Source organism: Phalangium opilio, unplaced genomic scaffold, assembly GCF_054372755.1.
Source record: "Phalangium opilio isolate 3A_F unplaced genomic scaffold, DU_Popi_V2 ptg000070l_1, whole genome shotgun sequence".
Taxonomy (NCBI): domain Eukaryota; kingdom Metazoa; phylum Arthropoda; class Arachnida; order Opiliones; family Phalangiidae; genus Phalangium; species Phalangium opilio.
This window is the reverse complement of record NW_028324182.1, coordinates 7,340,366-7,360,499: the sequence shown is the minus strand read 5'-3', so window position 1 is coordinate 7,360,499 and position 20,134 is coordinate 7,340,366. Positions and strand designations below refer to the sequence as shown.

Genomic DNA, 20,134 nt, shown 5'->3' with positions numbered 1-20,134 from the left:
AAAAAGTATGCTCCTCCCCCGGACTTAAGCTCGCTGATTGGTCGGTCAGGATCGAACTTAGGGCTTTTCATTGGCGGTGGCGGTTTTGGGGCAAATCTCACTTAAGACTTGTGATAGGTTGAAATTTTCGGGCAGACGACATTGACACGTGTCAAAATATACACCAAATTCAAAGTAGTAATTTTAGAACTCGGCAAACCGTTCAGCATCATGAATCGGTTAATTGACCGGTTTTTTTGCTTCCTTTTTTCACCGGAACTTAGCAGACTACACTTCGTCGTTGCTAATGGCGGTAATGGCAGGTAATGGATTATATTGTTCTTGGTATTGTTGACTTTAGAAAGAAAGACAACTAAATTATTGTTTCAAATACTGTTAGTTTACAAAATATAAGGGTTTGCGTTGTTATAATTTAAAAAATATGCCTTTGTTTTGTGGGAAAATAAAGTCGAACTCTGCCCGAAGTCGAAAAGGATTTACACCGAGGCTTATGACGAAGAAAGTCCTCTCTAGACTGTAGTAAGTAGTAAAGAAAGATTTTATTGTTTCTGTTATTGACTTATTGTTTGGTTCTGTAAGATAAGTTTCAAGCAACAGAGGCACGCTAGTAAATGATTGGAACATGAAATGAGGCACCATCCCATAGCGAAGGTATTTCGTCATTCATTGGCCATGACCAAGATAATTGTGTTTTGATACAAATATGATTGCCTAATCCTTATGGGTCATGAAAGCCTGATTCGATATGCTTATAATATATATTCCATGACTGTCACAGCCATCTTCCCTGGCACTTGGCACCATGAACTGTACCTATTTTATAATCAATGCACCAACAGCGAAAGAAATACTTCTACCTTTTATTAAGCAACTATTGCATTAATGTTCAACTGGTAAATAATGTTGCACACATGTCTAACAAATAGAAATATTCATATGCTTTTCTTTTATTATAGATTTGTGGTAATGATGTGTTTGACATGAACCCGAATGGGAACTATTTTTGACCTCTATAGTAGGAATTTCTCTTCATTTTCTTCTGTTACTAACAGGTTTATTTTAGCAAATTAAAGATAGCAATACAGGGACAATGTAATTTAATAACTTCATTCACTGTCAAAACACCACACAGCAGAGGAAAGATAACTGGATAAAACATCAGGGATCACAGATAGGTTAAATGATGTCAACGAGGAAGATTGTTGATTGGAAGAGATCAAGAAGATGTTGAGCATCTTGAAAGGCGATATATGAAAGAAGACTGCTTCGACAATGGAGAGCGGTAAAACTGGAGGCCGAAAAAGTTACGTCCATGAACTCCTAAAATGTACCTTTATTCCCAGTTTTGAACTTGACATTTGTCAATATGCCGTAAATTGTTAGCTATCTTATACTCGAATTCGGATATTCTCCAGCAATGTATGTAAATATGTAGTTGGTAAATGTCCAACTTTTATGGAACTGTTGGAGAAATAATAATGAAACCGGAGCCTACGTTAATAAAGGCCCGCGCATACTGGCTTTCCAGGATTTTTTTTTGGCATTTTGGTTCGCCGCGTGTCTCCGCTTGGTGCGCTCCTAAGAGTACGGTTTTAAATTTAAAATTGGTTTTCGCGGGCGATTGCAACGTGTGTCGCAATCCAAATCCCGTTTCGTACAGGAGAGAGAGAGCAGAAGCATAAGTGCTGGGTTGGAGCCGCTGGATCTTTCCAATAAGAATTTTAAATTCTATCTTTCAAATAAGAATTATAAATTTATCTTTCCAATAAGACTTATAAAATTTATCTTTCCAATATGAATTATAAAATTTATCTTTCCAATATGAATTATAAAATTTATCTTTCTAACTATAAATATAATATTTATCTTTCTAAAATATCTTTCTAATCATAATAATATATAATGAATATTTGCGACTCCAACATTAAAATAAAAATTTCAATCGGAGCCTACGTTATTATAAATTTTATCCTTCTAATAATTATTATTATAAATTTTATCTTTTAAATAATAATTATTATAATGATATATAAGAAATGCATGCGTTTCCTTAAATAAAAAAAATTTTAGTCAAAACAATTTTATGCATGATCCCTCTAATCTTCCCGCTCTACAAATTCAAATAAATGGAAGATCCCTTAAAATTTACTATCTAAAAGCGCCACCATCCGAGAATCAAGCGCAAAAACAAGCTGGCGCGTCCTTTCAATGCCGCCCATAGCCAGAAGGCTATGCGCGGGCCTTGATTAACGTAGGCTACGATGAAACACCAGAATATGTTGACCCCCTATTTCCTACCCATTAAAATCATGTTACAGTTTTATTGTCTTAATTCATTTTTGCGTGGCATCATCCCTTAAATACATAGGGGTGCTCGAAACATTAAAGACAAATCACTGAGATAAAAATATAACCGTAGAATCACCAATAGGCTTACTAGTTCCTATAGTGGCACATTTTTTAATTGTGATTTAACAATAAAGGGGTAGTAGCGAATAAATCAATAACTAAAGTTTAAATTGAAACACGTACGTTTTTAGAATAGAATATGCAAAATGAAGGTCATTTTAAATATTTTGTTTCAGTAATGCTTCGTGACTTGTAGAAATGTGCAATTGAAAACTACAAATATGGGGAATCTTCTTTTAAAACTGCAACAAAGATGATCAATAAAAGCCTTTTTTCCATATATAGAATTTTAGGTTCGATACATGATTTCCATTGGCCCTATATTAATACAATCTTATAATGGTAATTCATAAACAACGATGCTCAAGAACATATGCACATGAATGCCAGTCCTCCTTCATCCAAATACCATTCCAAAAGACTCATACATTTGCCTAAATCAGATAATAATACCATAGATGTGCATTTAGTGGCCGTCTAATAAAATGGTCTTATAGACATTGAAAATAAGAAACTAATTTACATCGAGAATCCTGTGTGATAAAGTCAAAATAATTTCAAGTTTTATTTAAATAATGTTGCTAAACTGTTTTTAGTAACAGCTCATCATTCAGTCTCGACATTGGTTCCTCTCCATTACTTATTTTCCTATAATTGATTCTTTATTACCATAATAATAATTAGTTAAGTTTGATTTGTTTATCTTATCCAAACCTTTAAAGAGCTCACCTCATATTTGTATAGGCGCAAATCACATACTCGTTGGTAGTTTATACTTGCAACAACTATGCCAGCCTTCTCTTTAAAGGGATACCTTAGAGTAAAGCATGCTCAACTAATAAAAGTGTTAATACCTTAATATGCAAGTTGATTACAACACTTCAATGTTGGCAGATATCCTTAGAGGAAGTGCCCACCCTAGATAATTCTCCATTGCCATTGCCAGTGTCAATGATACAAATGTCATTACCACAAATCTATAATAAAAGAAAAGCATATGAATATTTCTATTTGTTAGACATGTGTGCAACATTATTTACCAGTTGAACATTAATGCAATAGTTGCTTAATAAAAGGTAGAAGTATTTCTTTCGCTGTTGGTGCATTGATTATAAAATAGGTACAGTTCATGGTGCCAAGTGCCAGGGAAGATGGCTGTGACAGTCATGGAATATATATTATAAGCATATCGAATCAGGCTTTCATGACCCATAAGGATTAGGCAATCATATTTGTATCAAAACACAATTATCTTGGTCATGGCCAATGAATGACGAAATACCTTCGCTATGGGATGGTGCCTCATTTCATGTTCCAATCATTTACTAGCGTGCCTCTGTTGCTTGAAACTTATCTTACAGAACCAAACAATAAGTCAATAACAGAAACAATAAAATCTTTCTTTACTACTTACTACAGTCTAGAGAGGACTTTCTTCGTCATAAGCCTCGGTGTAAATCCTTTTCGACTTCGGGCAGAGTTCGACTTTATTTTCCCACAAAACAAAGGCATATTTTTTAAATTATAACAACGCAAACCCTTATATTTTGTAAACTAACAGTATTTGAAACAATAATTTAGTTGTCTTTCTTTCTAAAGTCAACAATACCAAGAACAATATAATCCATTACCTGCCATTACCGCCATTAGCAACGACGAAGTGTAGTCTGCTAAGTTCCGGTGAAAAAAGGAAGCAAAAAAACCGGTCAATTAACCGATTCATGATGCTGAACGGTTTGCCGAGTTCTAAAATTACTACTTTGAATTTGGTGTATATTTTGACACGTGTCAATGTCGTCTGCCCGAAAATTTCAACCTATCACAAGTCTTAAGTGAGATTTGCCCCAAAACCGCCACCGCCAATGAAAAGCCCTAAGTTCGATCCTGACCGACCAATCAGCGAGCTTAAGTCCGGGGGAGGAGCATACTTTTTCTGCAGAATACGGCCCCTATTTGTGTGACCAATGATCCATGCCACGCGGCCACGCCGACGACCATATGGGATGGCAGAATTTAAAATTCAGAACTACCACCAGGGGTCAAAAAATAAAAAGAAAACCAGAGGGTGCGTCAAAATACTCAGAATTCTTACCTTGATTTTTTATGTTACTTCTATAGCTTAGTGGCACTCCATATTATTTCCAAATAAAACTTAATATAGGTACAGGCGAACGTTGCCATTACTCTATATAAAACAAATTCAAAACTGAATAACTATCAATCTGAAAGGAATTATTAGAAAAATAAACAAATAATAGATAATAACTAACACAATTACGATTGAAATTACTTTATTTTCAAAAATTTGATTAATCTTTCTCAGAATATGAATATTCATAAATGTTAAAAACGGAAATTCTAAAATATGTTTGTCAGTATTTTTAGGCTGACAAACCCTTTTATTTCTGCGCATAATACTCACCAATATTAACTCTTAATAATTTTACAAGAAATAGTTTGAAAACGAGAGTCAAAACTCAAAAAACATTACCATACAATTTAGTCATCATCACAAAAACTATAGTACTACATTGACAAAAAAATACTTTACAATATCATATCATATCATACTCTAACACTTTTGGAAGTAAAAATGAGCCAAGATTCAATTTTTTTAAGTTTTTGTACACCAGGTCGCGTTACAGTTTTATTGAAATGATTAGTTCCTTATATCAAGCTGATAAATTCTCCTAAAGTGAGGATACAGAATACGGAAGAGATCATTGTTGAGTTAAACTAGTTTGATAGGCATGTCGAGGATCGGAAACTCCGGTTGTCTCCAAATTTTTCAATAATTGGCTTAACCAATGTTTGGTTGATTTATCATCTTTCAGGCAATTCATGAAAGTATTATCTTTCAATTGATCGGGTAAACATTGTCTCAAAGCTTCCCGAGCTCTGTAATTAAAAAATTAATTTAATTTAAACATTTGAAACACGTAAAAATAAAAAAAATTCCTCCACAAACATTATAATTAATACCTTGGATTATCTGATAATCTCAGATAACATCTAACAACGTGTTTTAGTAACCTTGCCGATTGTTCTTTAGCCAGTGATATGACCATTTTACCCTGAAAAGAAAGCCAGTATGATCACAAATTAGCTGGTTATTCCTGATCAGCGCCACCTACCCATAGCGGCGACTTTGAGAACTACTGTAATTGGCAAGCCAATCAGATGTCGCTAAAATCTGGTGACGTCATTTTTGGTAAGACCCCGACTCCATGGATAAAGAATGCGCGTGAGGAAATTTGTTTTCACTCTACAGGATAGGCAACTCCCTATCTCGGACGACAGCCTATTCTGTATATACTCTGTTACAACATCGGTTGTCAGCACGCGCAAAGCTAGGTCTCTATGTAATCTAGCCTTGCGCGTGCTGACAAGAGACAAAAAACTTCAGGATCTTCAGGATTTAAAATATCCGCGAGTTTTTTTAGCTCGAGTGCATGGACCTCTAGGCCTTAGTTTCAAATAAGTGTGAAATTGCCTACAGCCTACTACGCGTATTTGAAACTAAGGCCCAGAGGTCGTGCACTCGAGCTAAAAAACTCGCGGATATTTTAAATCCTGAAGATCCTGAAGTTTTTCGTCTCTTGACAGCACGTACAAAGCTACGTTACATAGAGACTTAGCTTTACGCGTGCTGACAACCGATGTTGTAACAGAGTATATACAGAATAAGCTGTCGCTCGAGATAAGGAGTTGCCTATCCTATAGCGTGAAAACTTATTCCTCACGCGCATTCTTTATCCATGCCGACTCTCTCTCCCCCCCCCCAGAGTCCCGTCAGTGACGTCACCAGATTTTAGCGACATCTGATTGGCTTGCCAATCACAGTAGTTCTCCAAGTCGCCGCTATGGGTAGGTGGCGCTGATCAGGAATAAGGCTAATTGAACCTAGATGGTAATAAATAAAACGCAATGCAATATACCAAGATCATGGCCACGTGAGAAAACCTTTCATAAGTTTGGCAAATATAAGAAAGGCCCGTTTCATCCAATAAAATCTTTTGTAGGATAAAAGTGGCAACGGTTTTAGAAAGTTCACTTCCGGATTCCATGATTCTTAAGCATAATGGAATTATTTCCGTTGTTAAAAGGAAATTTATCACTTCTTGCTCATCAGTCTAAGATTTAATTCATTTTTACGTTAAAAAACTTAAAAGTAAATGAAATATTTTTAGGAAAGAGTTGGCTTTGGTTACAAACCTTAACCAAGGCTCCGATAACTCCCAAACTCGTTAACCGAAGATATTCAAAAGGTCTAGTTTTACTGACAGTATGAAGGAAAGGATAGAGAAAAAGGGGAATGTTTGCTACAATATTTAGGAAATAAATAAATTAATAAATAAATAAGAATAAGGTTTAATTTAATTTAATTTAATTTATTTTATTTTAATGATAAAATAAAGAGTATTTAAACCTTGTAAAAACGTGGATCTTGTTTCAGGGTGAGATGCTACACATTGCAACAATGCCAAGGCATTACAAACCCGATTAGACTGATTGGCCTAAATATTTAAATTTAATGATTTTCTAATTAAAAAACACGCGATTAATGGGTGGAATTTAATGTAAATCTTACAGTAAGAGTTGGTGGGTTTATGGCAGGATATATATTAATAATTTCTTGTAAAAGGGCCGCGATTGTTCCAAATGAGTTCCAAAGCATGGGTGCTAATTCAGGAACCACTTCCCGTTTTTTACTAATTTTAATTTTTTTAATTTTTAAAAATAGGTATAGTAGAAAAAAAAGGCGGGAAAATTAATTAAAATAAATTACCTAAGCTCTTGCAACGCATTTTCACGCGTTTCTGGACTAGATAACTCAATTATCCATCCATAAACTTTCTCCCTATCAAGGTTTGACATTGTAGTATGAGGTGGAACATTAATCAAACGCTATTAATTGAATTGAAGAAATAATTGTAAAGAAAGATAGAAACCTCTCATATATTCGGACGATCGCGGTAATTACGTAATAAGTTAAATATTAAATAGGTTTAGGTTTACCTGCTGAGAAACGAGAGCGTTCATTGTCCTTGGGCGTCGTTAGGCCGTCCTTTTACAAGCTCACACAGCTGTAATTTTGAGCTAAGCCTAATAAGACTATGTAGGTCTAAAACGTTTCACACTAGCCTTACAAAGACAATAAATTAACTTAGCAAAACGTCTCTTAAAATTATTGGACACGTTAGTTAAGTAAAACAGGCCCAAATTGTTTTGTTTACGGGTTTCAACTACCAACAAACATTCCCTAATTTCTATTCCATCATAGCCCACTCAATCACGCATTCACGGAAATGACGTCACAGTTTTCTAGAAGGCCCAATAAGGGTAGTCTATCAGCCAGCCGGGTGTATCAACCAATTAGAGCTAAAGGTCAAACTCGCCCGGGGCTTTTAATTTCGCTTCAAAGCGCGGAAGTGGAAAATAGTTTAAAAAAAATGTTTTTAAATAAATTAAATAGACGTATATTAAAATTATCAAATATTTATTTAAATTTCAACTGTAGAATTTCTCTTTGGACTCCTGTGAAAGTATAAGCTTATAGATTATTTTAGTTGAGCCAAGGCTTAAGAATTAAATGTTTTTTTACCCTCTTCAATTGTATGGCAAATTGAGGAGTTTAATTGGCCATCACGTAAAACTAATTCCTCAAAGTCACGGGTTCCTCCCCCAACACCAAAATAAAATGTTTTAGCGGCTAAATAGCTTTTTTAAAAATTTGTTAAGGTCTATTTTCTGATCTATTTTTTGAGATAATGAAAAAGGATACACTATCCCACTATTTTTCAAAACATTTTTTATCAAATTCAATAGTTTAGTTTGAGAATCTAAGCTGTATATAGTTTCTGACGTTAAAATTATGTCAAATCTGAAAGGACAATGATTTAGGCCTAATTACAATCCACCTTATTCCCTTTCGCCCCGGAAGTTAGGCTTAGCTCGGGATTCCTGGGGGTGAATAACGGGAAGAAATTCGTCTGTCGTCTGCTACATAAGCCAAAAATATGTACTGTAGCGGACGACAGACCAATTTATTCCCGTTACTCGCCCCCATGAATCCCGAGCTAAGCCTAACTTCCGGGGCGAAAGGGAATAAGGTGGATTATTGAATTTATACACTTATACTTCAATGGATGTTTTTGAAGTAGAACTGGGGTTAAATTAGACCAATCTCCACTTATAAACAAACATTTGGAGCTCACATTTTGTCTGTCTTTGACATTGGTATTGAGCAAGACATTTGGTATTGTAACATAGTTCAAAACTTCAAAGTTCTAAAATTGAATTCAAAATAATTTTAGACTGGATATGTACAGTTTATAAACATTTAAAACGTGAGGCCAACATAATCTTGGAAAGTAACGTCTGATCCATTTAAATATGCAAAGATTCCTGGTAAACCAGCACCACATCCAATCTGAATGAATGATCTTTGTACTTTTAGTTTAAATTTTAAAGAATAAACTATCCTTACAGACCTCCAATACATTGAGATTTTTAAAATTGATTTCTTTTCTAATAAGGTACTCTGTCAAATCCAGAGAACATTCCCAAATTTTTAAACCTCCTTCATAAACTCCGGGAATCAAATCAGAATGAGCTTTAACAGTTTCCTTCAACAATGAGGAATTTTGACTAGCTAATTTATCCTCTACAAGTTTAGAGGGGATTAGCTTAATTTCTCGACCATTTAACTTCATAATCTCATAATTTTCGTCACGTAACATCTAATAATCAATTTTTACCGTCTTAAATATAATTCGCGGGTAGAAAAAATATCTTACGTCAATATGAAGCTTTTCAACAATAATTTCATTAACTTCTTTGAGAGGTACTGAAGTCCCTTGAGGCTCCTTACCATCAGGTTCGTCATAATCAGTTTTATTTTCGCCAAAATTGAAACAAAAAGCCATCGAAACTTGTATAAAAGTTTAGTTAAATTATTAAATTTACCAAATGAAATCGACTGTTTACAGTAAGAGCGTGGTAAAACTATTTTAAACTTCCCGCCTAGACTTGAAAATACAGTTTTAAGCAGACGACGTCAAAAAGGAGGTGACCTTTACGGACAGGGCCGGAAATAAGGAAAATTTCTTATAGGACATGTGTCCAATGATGCCCCCTTTGACTGGAAAAGTTATAGGACATTGTCCACTGAGTGTGCAAAAATACTGTCGCATCTTCATAGTCAAGCCATAAAAACTATGGAAAAACATTGGTCAAAATGTCCAATGATGCCCCCTTTGACTGGAAACATTATAGTACATTGTCCACTGAGTGTGCAAAAATACTGTCGCATCTTCATGGTCAAGCCATAAACACTACGGAAAATTCATTGGTCCAAATGTCCAGTGACCCCCTTAGTTTTTAGATAAATTATGGGATATTTTAAAATTTTATTGAACAATGTCCAGTGTCCTGTACTTATTTCCGGCCCTGTTTACGGATTGATGGGGACGGGGTCAGGGTCAGCTAGATTTAATGGCGGTATAATATTTTGAACATCGCATGATCTCTATGGTTTTGAAGTTGGGATGGGTAAAGACTGAGTGAATAATGTTAATTATTAATAATTATATCTTAAGTTAAAGAACCTACGCATTCCACAAAAAATAACAATTCCATGGCTTCTCTTCATGGATTGCCTCCTCTTCCAAAGAGCCTTAGTGCTCTTCTCAACTTCAGCAGTAGTCAATGGAAAGAAATGGAACGAATGCATTCGATGCGAACCATGATACAGCAAGACTTAAACAGAGGTAACACCATGGATAGGTCCTCAGCTATAGCGATGAGGCCTAAAGAAGAAATAAAAGTAGAAACTCCTGGTTTGGAGGCTCCACCACCTCCAACCCCATCAGATGCCAGTGATGCTCAAATAGGGTCATCTAGATCTAGGTTGGACATGCAGCTGGCTCTTTTACGCAAAGAAATGGTGATTTTTTAGGCCAAAAAAATGTGCAACCCCCCCCCCCCCGTAATAAAATGAGTATAAATTTACCACAGGTTGGTTTGAGGCAACTAGACATGTCACTGTTATGTCAACTATGGTCTTTGAATGAATCCATTCAAGAGTACAAACACATAATTCAAGATAGGATGTCAGTTTCACACGCTTCTTCACCCGGTTGGGATAACAGTGACGATTCGACTATCATGGCATCTCCTCATACTCGTTTGCAATTAGAGTTACCACCTGCCAGACAAAGAAGACATAGAGATTTATCTTCGGTACCGGAAAGATTATCATCGGATAGCAGTTCATCACATTCCAGTTTTGAATATGGAAATATATAGATATTTGACCTATTTTATCAAAAAAAGAATAACTAGTTTATTAATATAAACTTTTCCAAAAAAGAATATATAAACTTTTCCAAAAAGAATATATAAACTTTTCCAAAAAAGAATATATAAACTTTTCCAAAAAAGAATATATAAACTTTTCCAAAAAAGAATATATAAACTTTTCCACAAAAGAATATATAAACTTTTCCAAAAAAGAATATATAAACTTTTCCAAAAAAGAATATATAAACTTTTCCAAAAAAGAATATATAAACTTTTCCGAAAAAGAATATATAAACTTTTCCGAAAAAGAATATATAAACTTTTCCAAAAAAGAATATATAAACTTTTCCAAAAAAGAATATATAAACTTTTCCAAAAAGAATATATAAACTTTTCCGAAAAAGAATATATAAACTTTTCCAAAAAGAATATATAAACTTTTTCAAAAAAGCATATATAAACTTTTCCAAAAAAGAATATATAAACTTTTCCAAAAAAGAATATATAAACTTTTCCAAAAAAGAATATATAAACTTTTCCAAAAAGAATATATAAACTTTTCCAAAAAAAGAATATATAAACTTTTCCAATTAAACGGTGTATAATATTTTTATTTTGTTTTGGGTAATTATTAATTAATTAATGTACCTAATTGCAATATTGTTTTGACTAGCAAATAATTTATTAATTTTAAATACAACATTTATTTTACATATAGAAACACCACAAGATTATGTTGACACGGGGGGGGGGGGATGATGGGGGGCCGGGGGGGGGGCAGAAAAAAATCATTTTAAAAAAAATTTTAAACCTAAATAAAGAATAGAAAATAAAATTACAAAAATTAAAATTATATTTTCAATATTTTGCCTTATCATTTGTTTATTATTAATTATTTTAATTTAAAACCTTAAATATTATAAATCATTTGGGGGAAGAGGAAGTTTTAACAAATTAATAATAACAAAACCTCAATTAATGTACAAATTGAATTTACATAATTATTCACATATTACAGAGAAAAGCTACACGGGGGGGGGGGGTGAATTGCTGCCACCTTAAGTTACATTTGGAATGATTCATTATTTAAAATTTTCTGACTATACTCTTAAAGGGAGGGCGTCAGAGACCAAATAGAAACCTGGCTTATTTATTCCAAGGTTGATTGGGGGGGGGGGGAAATCGCTATAGCCGAGGTCGGACGGGACTCCAAAAAATGTTGGTGGAATAGTCGGCCTCAGTTGTAATTGGCCATATGTCTAATCAGCGCCACTAGCGGATGGTCTGAAAACTACTCCCATAGAGTCTAGGTATATTTAAGCGGGTTTGCAGAATTTCCGTCAGATGGCGCGGGGTTCGAGCCACCTGGCGGAAATTCTGCAAACCCGCTTAAATATACCTAGACTCTATGGGAGTAGTTTTCAGACCATCCGCTAGTGGCGCTGATTAGACATATGGCCAATTGGTTCTTCTGTAGCCCTTCATATCCAATTACCATAGAGTCCGACTATTCCACCCCCATTTTTTGGTGTCCCACCCGACCTCACCTGAGTTGTGCCACAGTTAGCGCCGATTTCTCTCAGATTGGCATCCTCCCACCATCATCCTTGCTTATTCTATAGAAGTTTGCTTCTTTATAAGATAGTGATATTTGCTTAGTAATTTTTAATCTACTATATATACTTAAAGGGACTGCAAAGAAGGCATCGGCGGGTGGGTAAAAATTATTTGAAATACGTCACAGACATCACGTGGTGCCAAGATACAAAGGCTCCTCATGGAGTGGAACTGGACAGATAGTCCTTGTTTTTTGCGAGATTGCAGCGCCAATTCCATGAAGTGGTAGTTTTCTAAATAAAACGAACTAAGTTTCTTTGAACCACGCCTCTCCTTGGTCACGTGCCTCTGACGTTTTTCAAATAAATTTTACCCGCCCACCGATGCCTTCTTTACAGTCACTTTAAGATCTTGATTTTTTTTAACCTTTTTCTTTCTAAACTCAAAAGTTTTTTTTTTTTTTTAATAAAATTTGAAGATGAAGACGTAATTAATAATTTAATAAATAAAAATTGTTTCTTAGTGTTTCAAAGAACAGGTATTTCCAGCGCAATTTCTCTCTCTCTTTAATTAAATGAATTAGTTTCGAGGCCACGTTTAAGATTTGTGTTCTCAAAAGCTTCGGAATTTTCTCTACTGGGAATTTTAATTTCGTAGAAGTTTTCACTGTCATTTTCTTCATCATCATTCTGTGGCGCTACACTCATATTGGAAAACCAAGAGGACATGAAACTTTTGGCGCTCGTTATAGCACCACCTTTTTTTTATATAAGAAGAAAAAATATATTCAGGATCCAAAAATATTCTCTTCTAACCAAAGACTGAGCTATTTCTCTCACCAACAACTCGTCCAGTTTGCATAACGACTTTTCCAGTGTTGGAAACAGCCTGATTAATTTTTTTCCCCTTCTCCGAGCTTTGCATGGAACTATCGAAACCAACTAAGATCACTCGAAAATGTTCTACTAACTTTATTTATATTAAGCCTACGTACAAATTAGTTTCCCTCAACTAAGGCTAGCTAATAAGTTTTAATTCTAAAACTAACTCGGGACTATTAACAGGGTTCATACAACTTTTGGAAAACAAATTTCCCTGAGATTTCCAGGTTTTTTTCCCCATATACTTCCCTGAGTTTTCCAGGTTTTTCCCTTATATGGAGTGTCCTATGGTGCAAATGTTAACGAAGGAGGGGGATAAATTGGACTATAACATACTCAAAGGACATCCCCGTATCTCTAGTAGAACCAGAGTTATGAGCCTCCAAAGATTAGTGTAATGTTAATCCTATGAAGGGGATGTTCACGAACATTTTGCTTAATTACTCGGCCCCTGTTTGTCGTAGCCGTACGTTTTTAGTATGGTTAGATGGGGGATAAAGAGGACTATAACATACTCAAAGGACATCCCCGTATCTCTAGTAGAACCAGAGTTATGAGCCTCCAAAGTATAGTGTAACGTTAATCCTATGAAGGGGATGTTCACGAACATTTTGCTTAATTACTCGGCCCCTGTTTGACGCAAATTTCCCTGATTTCCCGGAATTTTACTAAAAATTTTAAATTTCCCTGAGGTTTTTGTCAACTATTTATTTCCCTGATTTTTCCAGGTTTGTATGAACCCTGATTAAAATAGGCAAAATAAAAATAAATTTATTCTTACTGCGAAAGTTTTAGCTTCATATCAGCCATACTAATTTGCGCCCTTTGGTAAGGATGTCTAAAAATAGTAATTACATAAGATCTTCTTAATTACTAATTTGGACCCCTGAGATGATAATAAATTAAAATTATTATACCTGGCTTCAACTTCTTGCAAACCGGTGTAATGTTTTTGAGCGCTGCTACTCCAAACTCTATAATTATGAGTAGTTTGCCAAGCTTGAAAAAAACTCGAATTGAAAGCCTCTTGCTCTCGACTGTTTTCTATTATTTTAAACGAAACGAAACGAAACGAAACCATCGAAAAACTTGAACTTCATTACCAAGTCTATTGATAACTTTTAAAATAAAAATCTATAAATACCACTCAATTCCGCTGTTCGTAATAAACTTAGCAAGTATAATCTAAATTGAGCTCTTAACCATTCATCACCACCTTCCCATCCTGAATAGTATAAACATCCGAGTATAAATTTAAACCCTGGAAACTTTGGAACCAAAGCCATGGAAGAAGAAGTGTGTATGGAAGGGTCCTATAGTGTTAAAGGGATGTACAATCCGTTATGTATGGGCGTGTCTATAAGACTCAAGAACTATATTTTTTAGTAGTAGTGTTACTATTTCCTGGAGTAGTGATTAGGCTGTCGTCTGCTTGAACGTCTGTTTCTACGGTAGATGCCCATTCTGATAATGCTACGAACTTCACGCATGCTCAGTAGAGCTATATTTGATGGAAGATAAGTTTGATATAGGCCCCGCCCATACATAACGGATTGTACATCCCTTTAAAGAGAGCGTGTTGAAAAATCGTAACTCCCCCCCCTTTTCATCCCCTCCTTCCCGAGTTTATCACCAACGTTGAAAGCTTCTGCGCAGCGGTAGAGAGCGGATCTAAAAAGTGTATCCCTCTCTCTGTACGCGCAAGGAGGTGGCTTGCGCGCCAATATTGCGCAGAGCAGTAATCGAGTTACAGCTAGTGCCGAGAGGAGAGAAGAGTTTTCCCACGTGACCCTACATTTCGCGTAGCCGTCTGCCTAGTCACCTCACCATTCCATTACACCCTTCTTCTTCCATGCCAAAGCTAATCTAAAAAAAAAACAATTCTCACCGGTTCCATCGAGAAAGACGTCTTTATCATCTAAAGAAATATGTTGGACTAAATTTTCAGCAAATCTCAAATCCTCAATGGTTAATTGAAGTTGCTTCCTCAATTCCACATCAATAATTTCAATCTTCCCCTCATCAACCTCGACCAAAACGTCAAATAAATGCCTTTTGGTTTTAAATAATATATTAGTGGCTCCAACGAGAAAACTTCGAATATTGACATCCCCCAATAAATCTATGAATGGCAAGCTTAAGTAGGGTAAGCAAACGGCTCCCTTAGTGAAAATGGCCAATGGAAGTCCGCAGGAATCCAACTCCAAAGTTAATAAACTAGAAGTGGATGGTAAAGACGAAAGAATGGCTCGATCCGTAGCGGCACTGTCCATTCTCGACACTTTTTCTTTTAAAGATTTCTCCACTTCTTCTCGTCTAACATGATCATGGCTTCCGTCTAAAGAGTTTGCTCCGTAAGACGTTAAAGATAAACTATCAGTAACTCTTAAACGCTGTTGGTTCTCAGAGCTGACACTCTCCGTGTTGGTGGTAAAGTCCGGTATGTACCACTCGCTATTGGAGCAATTTCTCATTGATTTTTCGCTAGTGTCTTCATTTTTTTCCGTCACGTGACTCACGTCACCTCCACTAAGATAATCATTTATTTCTTTCAAAAGTTCCTCTTCAGAGTCGCGAAGATGGACAGAGTTTTGGTTTAACGCCCTGGCATTGTCCTGTTTTGATATTTCATCATTATTCAGACAACTATTATTAGAGTTTTGAGAGTTGTTTCTAGAAAGTTTTAAAACCCTAATTAGAAGTTAGAACCGACTAAAAATTGTCAATGTAATGAAAAAGAACAGAACAGTGAAAACTATTTAACTTTCTAACCTTCTATCAAGAACATTTCCATTATTATCACTGCTAATATTAAGTGAAACTTCGCAATTAACCAATGTAGGCCTAGTTTCAGCTCCTTTGACTAGACTGGAAGCTTTATCATCTTGGGGAAAACAAACTTCCAAATAATCCCCATCTTTATGGTCTCGGATTTGAGGAGCGTCTAACCGACTACACATTCCAGTAGCTGCCTCTTTCAAACCCTTTTCTAACATACCTAATTAAACAATTGTTAATTATATTATTAATGTTATCAACAAATACAACCATTTAACATTATGGTACAGCGTTGCCAGACGTACGATAATTATAGTACAATGCGATAATTTTAAGAGTTTTTTCGAAGCGTACGATAATTTTGAGGCTGTACTATATAGTACGCTAAATTCGATAATTCGGCTTAGGCGTACGATAATTGTACGATAATTTCGAATTCAGCGGGAAATTGCACTAATCTGGTCAGAAAAGTCTCGCTCGGGGTAGAAAAAGGCGAAATGGGAGGCAGCGAATCATGTTCATCCCATAGTAATAATACACTTAAGACCAAAGGCAGGATGTGAGAAACGCTTGGAGACGTTATTACCCTATCTCCTTATGACCCTTGTACTGATTTTAGTATAAATTCAAGGTGAATCAGAACACTAGCATAGGTTGTACCGCTATTTTGGAGGCGCTCAGAGCGTACGATAATTTTCGTTGAAAATCGATAATTTTTTGGCTTTGGTAAGAAATTTGGTAATTTTTATCTGGCAACGCTGTTATGGTACAAACGTTTTTACCGGGAACTAATGAGCAAAGAGTTAAAATGCTGCAACATAAATCTTCAACGGGAGATTTGAAAAACAAAACTTTGCGTTCGAGTAATAAAAGTTTGAACAAAATAATAACTTTGTGTCGAAATTGGAATATTAAATCTCGTACTGATAATCCTAGACATACATTTTAAGATGGCTATAATTACTAAAACTACCATTGTTAGGGTAATAGTTATAAATCTTTACCCAAAAACACTTGCGAACCCCATAAAGAATCTTCTGACAAGCATACGTTGAGATTCTTATAGGTTTCTTCCAAAAGAGAAACCTTTGAAAAGTCTCTCTCGTCAAAATACGCGTGGGTGATTAATTCCAACTTAGTTTGTATCATTCCATAAAGAGGCAATGTGCTAATTACGCACACACTCTTTTGTACCGAACCTCTTGTAATATCAGAACTCTTATTTAAGAGTTTCTGAAGAAGGAAAGAATTATCTTCTTTACACTTCGAACTAAAAACAGCAGTTGGATTTATTTTACCTCCGCATTCATTTGGCGATAACAAGAAACACCAAATACTGTTTCTTTTGGATTATCCAAAGCAGGGAGGTGAAAATATATTGTGTCTAGTGAATTATAAAATATGTTTAGTTGCACTGTATTAGCATGGATAAAGAATGCGCGTGAGGAAATTTGTTTTCGCGCTATAGGATAGGCAACTCCCTATCTCAAATGACAGCTTGTTCTGTATATACTCTGTAACAACATCGGTTGTCAGCGCGCGTAAAGCTAGGTCTCTATGTAACGTAGCTTTGTACGTGCTGACAAGAGACGAGAAACTTCAGGATCTTCAGGATTTATAATTTCCGCGAGTTTTTTTCGCACTCGGACCTCTAGGCCTAAGTTTCAAATAGGTGTGAAATTGTATACAGCCTACTACAAGTATTTGAAACTAAAGCCTAGAGGTCCGTGCACTCGAGCTAAAAAACTCGCGGATATTTTAAATCCTGAAGATCCTGAAGTTTCTCGTCTCTTGACAGCACGTACAAAGCTACGTTACATAGAGACCTAGCTTTACGCGTGCTGACAACCGATGTTGTAACAGAGTATATACAGAATAAGTTGTCATTTGAGATAAGGAGTTGCCTATCCTATAGCCTGAAAACAAATTTCCGCTCGCGCATTCTTTATCCATGGTATTAGTTAACAGTGTATTAGCAAAAGTAGATACCCCCTATCTACTTTTGGTATTAGGAGCCTGGGTACCTTTTTCAAAGTTGTGGGCACCATCGGGTAAAGCTAGAGAGGGTAAATGCTTCCATAATTCAGGCAAATCGTTGCTATCCAAGGATTGGCCAGCAATTAGAGAAGGGTAGCTATATTCAACCTATGTTAATATAATTTTATTGGAAATTTTAGTGACTATACGTTTATTATACAAAAACGAGTTTTGCTTCGCAGTCCTTAAAAACTGCATTTATACACAACCCTTGGTGACACTTTTTCAACCCCACAAAGGGCCAGAAATTAGAAATTATTATATGTATTGCAGTTTGAAATTAAGTTTAATCGATATGGGAAATTTGGTTTTAATTGAGTAGTTCAAACGATTGTTATTATTAGACATTTTACAACAAAAACGGGTATAAATGTGCCTTTTCTAAAAATCTCAGGTCAGAATTGTCGTCCGTCTATTGGGCTAAAGGTTATTTACAATCATATACTTAATATACTACGCGATTAACGTAAATAGCGACTAGGATAGGGATGGCTTCCATTTTTCAAGATGTCAGCGGATTACAAAAATATTTCTTAATGATCATCTACTAGTTAAGAATAACGTATCTGCGAAATTTCAACTTCCTAGGTAAAGAGGTTCGGTGTGGGCGTTAAATTATAAGTCAGTCATGATATAATTGTGGATGGAGCTAAAAAAGGAAGTGGTAATCTTTCCGCATTCCCAAAATAGTGGGCTTCTATTGTGTCCATCATTTCTGGTACCATTTTTCCGCATTCTCCAAATGTCGGTCTCTATTGCGTCTGTCTGGGGAATGCTATATTCTTGGGGAAAACCCTCCTGAAGGTGGTTCCCAACCCGTTGGTATGTAGTATCTGCACTGTTAAATCGGCATCCTTGAAGTTTAGCAAGCCTCAACTGGGAAACCCCACCGCGCCGGCGCCCAGACTTCAAAGGTGCCGCCGCGCGCGCGCCTTCCCTTCCCAATACCATGGAATCCCCATGGAGTATATATTTGGAAAAATTGTTAGTTGACCGTAAAACCATGGATAAAGAATGCGCATGCGGAAATTTGTTTTCACGCTATAGGATAGGCAACTCCCTATCTCAAATGACAGCTAATTCTGTATATACTCTGTTACAACATCGGTTGTCAGCACGCGTAAAGCTAGGTCTCTATGTAACCTAGCCTTGCGTGTGCTGACAAGAGACAAAAAACTTCAGGATCTTCAGGATTTAAAATATCCACGAGTTTTTTAGCTGAGTGCACGGACCTCTAGGATTTAGTTTCAAATACTTGTAGTAGGCTGTATACAATTTCACATGTATTTGAGGTCCGAGTGCGAAAAAAACTGGCGGAAATTTTAAATCCTGAAGATCCTGAAGTTTTTTGTCTCTTGTCAGCACGCGCAAGGCTAGATTACATAGAAACCTAGCTTAACGCGTGCTGACAACCGATGTTGTAACAGAGTATATACAGAATTAGCTGTCATTTGAGATTGGGAGTTGCCTATCCTATAGCGTGAAAACATATTTCCTCACGCGCATTCTTTATCCATGGTTTAACATTATGATTTAGGATTGAGTCTGAAGCATTTTGATGACCAAAACTAATTATTTTCCATGGTTTAACATTATGATTTTTGATGACCAAAACTAATTATTTTTGTAACAAAAGTTGGTTAAAACCAAATTACAGACTGAGACAATGAATGGCAAGTTGAAAAGCGAAGAAAGTAGCCAAAAACTGAAGACTTATAATATAAGCCTTGGCCCGTTATTAAATATAATGAAAACTATTTACTTGGCAACCCTTCTTGTGGTGAAACCCAATGACTATTACGTGTAGTATTGGAGGAGACTGCATTTTCTTCGTTTTAATAATAATTGACTTGATATTCCATTTAAATAGATGGAAAATTTTAATTTTGACTTAACAGTTGTACTCGTCACTCCGTCTGACGGAGTCTGTCACTCTGTCAGTGGAGTGGACTTGTTTTCCATTGGCTGCAGCTGGTAGCCATTTTAAACCATGGAGTATTATTTAAAGAGACTTAACTGCAACGCTAAACACTTTTAAGGATATTTTATTTTTCACTTGTTAATAGTGAATACTACTCCATAATGAAAATCGCAAATCCAGCAAACCAGCATACCGGACTACCAGTGCGTTCAAAACGCTGGAAAATAAACCGCGAAAATCAAGAAAC

At 35.7% G+C, this 20,134-nt stretch overlaps 3 protein-coding genes and 2 long non-coding RNA genes across 16 annotated transcripts; 2 read left to right on the top strand and 3 right to left on the bottom strand.

Annotated features, from left to right (window-relative positions):
- The first annotated feature begins 210 nt into the window (after positions 1-210).
- Positions 211-3,503, top strand: LOC149661372 (uncharacterized). Of its 3 annotated transcripts, none has more exons than XR_016368855.1 (5): positions 211-302; positions 380-519; positions 580-651; positions 779-893; positions 957-3,503. It is a non-coding gene; the product is annotated as an uncharacterized LOC149661372 (long non-coding RNA). The 3 variants fall into 3 exon arrangements; XR_016368856.1 differs by lacking the exon at positions 211-302 and having other exon boundaries at positions 309-519; positions 957-1,052; positions 1,133-3,503; XR_016368854.1 differs by lacking the exon at positions 211-302 and having other exon boundaries at positions 309-519.
- LOC149661371 (uncharacterized) lies at positions 2,291-4,357 on the bottom strand. 7 transcript variants are annotated; one of them, XR_016368848.1, is made up of 7 exons: positions 4,041-4,357; positions 3,824-3,963; positions 3,692-3,763; positions 3,450-3,564; positions 3,139-3,386; positions 2,933-3,069; positions 2,291-2,843 (listed from the first exon to the last, which is right to left on the bottom strand). It is a non-coding gene; the product is annotated as an uncharacterized LOC149661371 (long non-coding RNA). The 7 variants fall into 7 exon arrangements; XR_016368852.1 differs by having other exon boundaries at positions 3,824-3,894; XR_016368850.1 differs by lacking the exon at positions 4,041-4,357 and having other exon boundaries at positions 3,139-3,209; positions 3,264-3,386; positions 3,824-4,034.
- A 326-nt stretch (positions 4,358-4,683) lies between these two features.
- Positions 4,684-9,731, bottom strand: Rcd-1 (Required for cell differentiation 1). 3 transcript variants are annotated; one of them, XM_089842876.1, is made up of 8 exons: positions 7,429-7,728; positions 7,199-7,317; positions 7,001-7,121; positions 6,839-6,926; positions 6,625-6,731; positions 6,348-6,542; positions 5,392-5,483; positions 4,684-5,307 (listed from the first exon to the last, which is right to left on the bottom strand). In XM_089842876.1, the coding sequence occupies exons 1-8, from the start codon at positions 7,450-7,452 to the stop codon at positions 5,130-5,132; spliced, it is 924 nt and encodes a 307-aa protein (XP_089699002.1). In that variant the 5' UTR covers positions 7,453-7,728; the 3' UTR covers positions 4,684-5,129. The 3 variants fall into 3 exon arrangements, 2 of the variants coding, with proteins under 2 accessions (XP_089699002.1, XP_089699003.1); XM_089842877.1 differs by having other exon boundaries at positions 7,199-7,270; positions 7,429-7,727; XR_016368842.1 differs by lacking the exons at positions 4,684-5,307; positions 5,392-5,483; positions 6,348-6,542; ... (1 more) ...; positions 6,839-6,926; positions 7,001-7,121 and adding exons at positions 8,015-8,130; positions 8,195-8,293; positions 8,551-8,699; ... (1 more) ...; positions 8,904-9,152; positions 9,210-9,731 and having other exon boundaries at positions 7,199-7,270; positions 7,429-7,947.
- A 129-nt stretch (positions 9,732-9,860) lies between these two features.
- LOC149661369 (leucine repeat adapter protein 25-like) lies at positions 9,861-10,938 on the top strand. Its single transcript, XM_089842878.1, has 2 exons — positions 9,861-10,357; positions 10,429-10,938. Exons 1-2 carry the CDS (start codon positions 10,049-10,051, stop codon positions 10,717-10,719), a joined length of 600 nt encoding a protein of 199 aa, XP_089699004.1. The 5' UTR covers positions 9,861-10,048; the 3' UTR covers positions 10,720-10,938.
- Positions 10,939-11,559: 621 nt separating this feature from the next.
- On the bottom strand, positions 11,560-19,927 carry LOC149661368 (late secretory pathway protein AVL9 homolog). Of its 2 annotated transcripts, none has more exons than XM_089842875.1 (12): positions 19,729-19,927; positions 17,954-18,074; positions 17,228-17,313; positions 16,934-17,162; positions 16,712-16,861; positions 15,924-16,149; positions 15,040-15,824; positions 14,296-14,376; positions 14,069-14,195; positions 13,933-13,989; positions 13,110-13,198; positions 11,560-13,027 (listed from the first exon to the last, which is right to left on the bottom strand). In XM_089842875.1, the coding sequence occupies exons 1-12, from the start codon at positions 19,789-19,791 to the stop codon at positions 12,837-12,839; spliced, it is 2,205 nt and encodes a 734-aa protein (XP_089699001.1). In that variant the 5' UTR covers positions 19,792-19,927; the 3' UTR covers positions 11,560-12,836. The 2 variants fall into 2 exon arrangements, 1 of the variants encoding a protein (XP_089699001.1); XR_016368841.1 differs by having other exon boundaries at positions 12,967-13,027; positions 13,110-13,211.
- Positions 19,928-20,134: the final 207 nt, after the last annotated feature.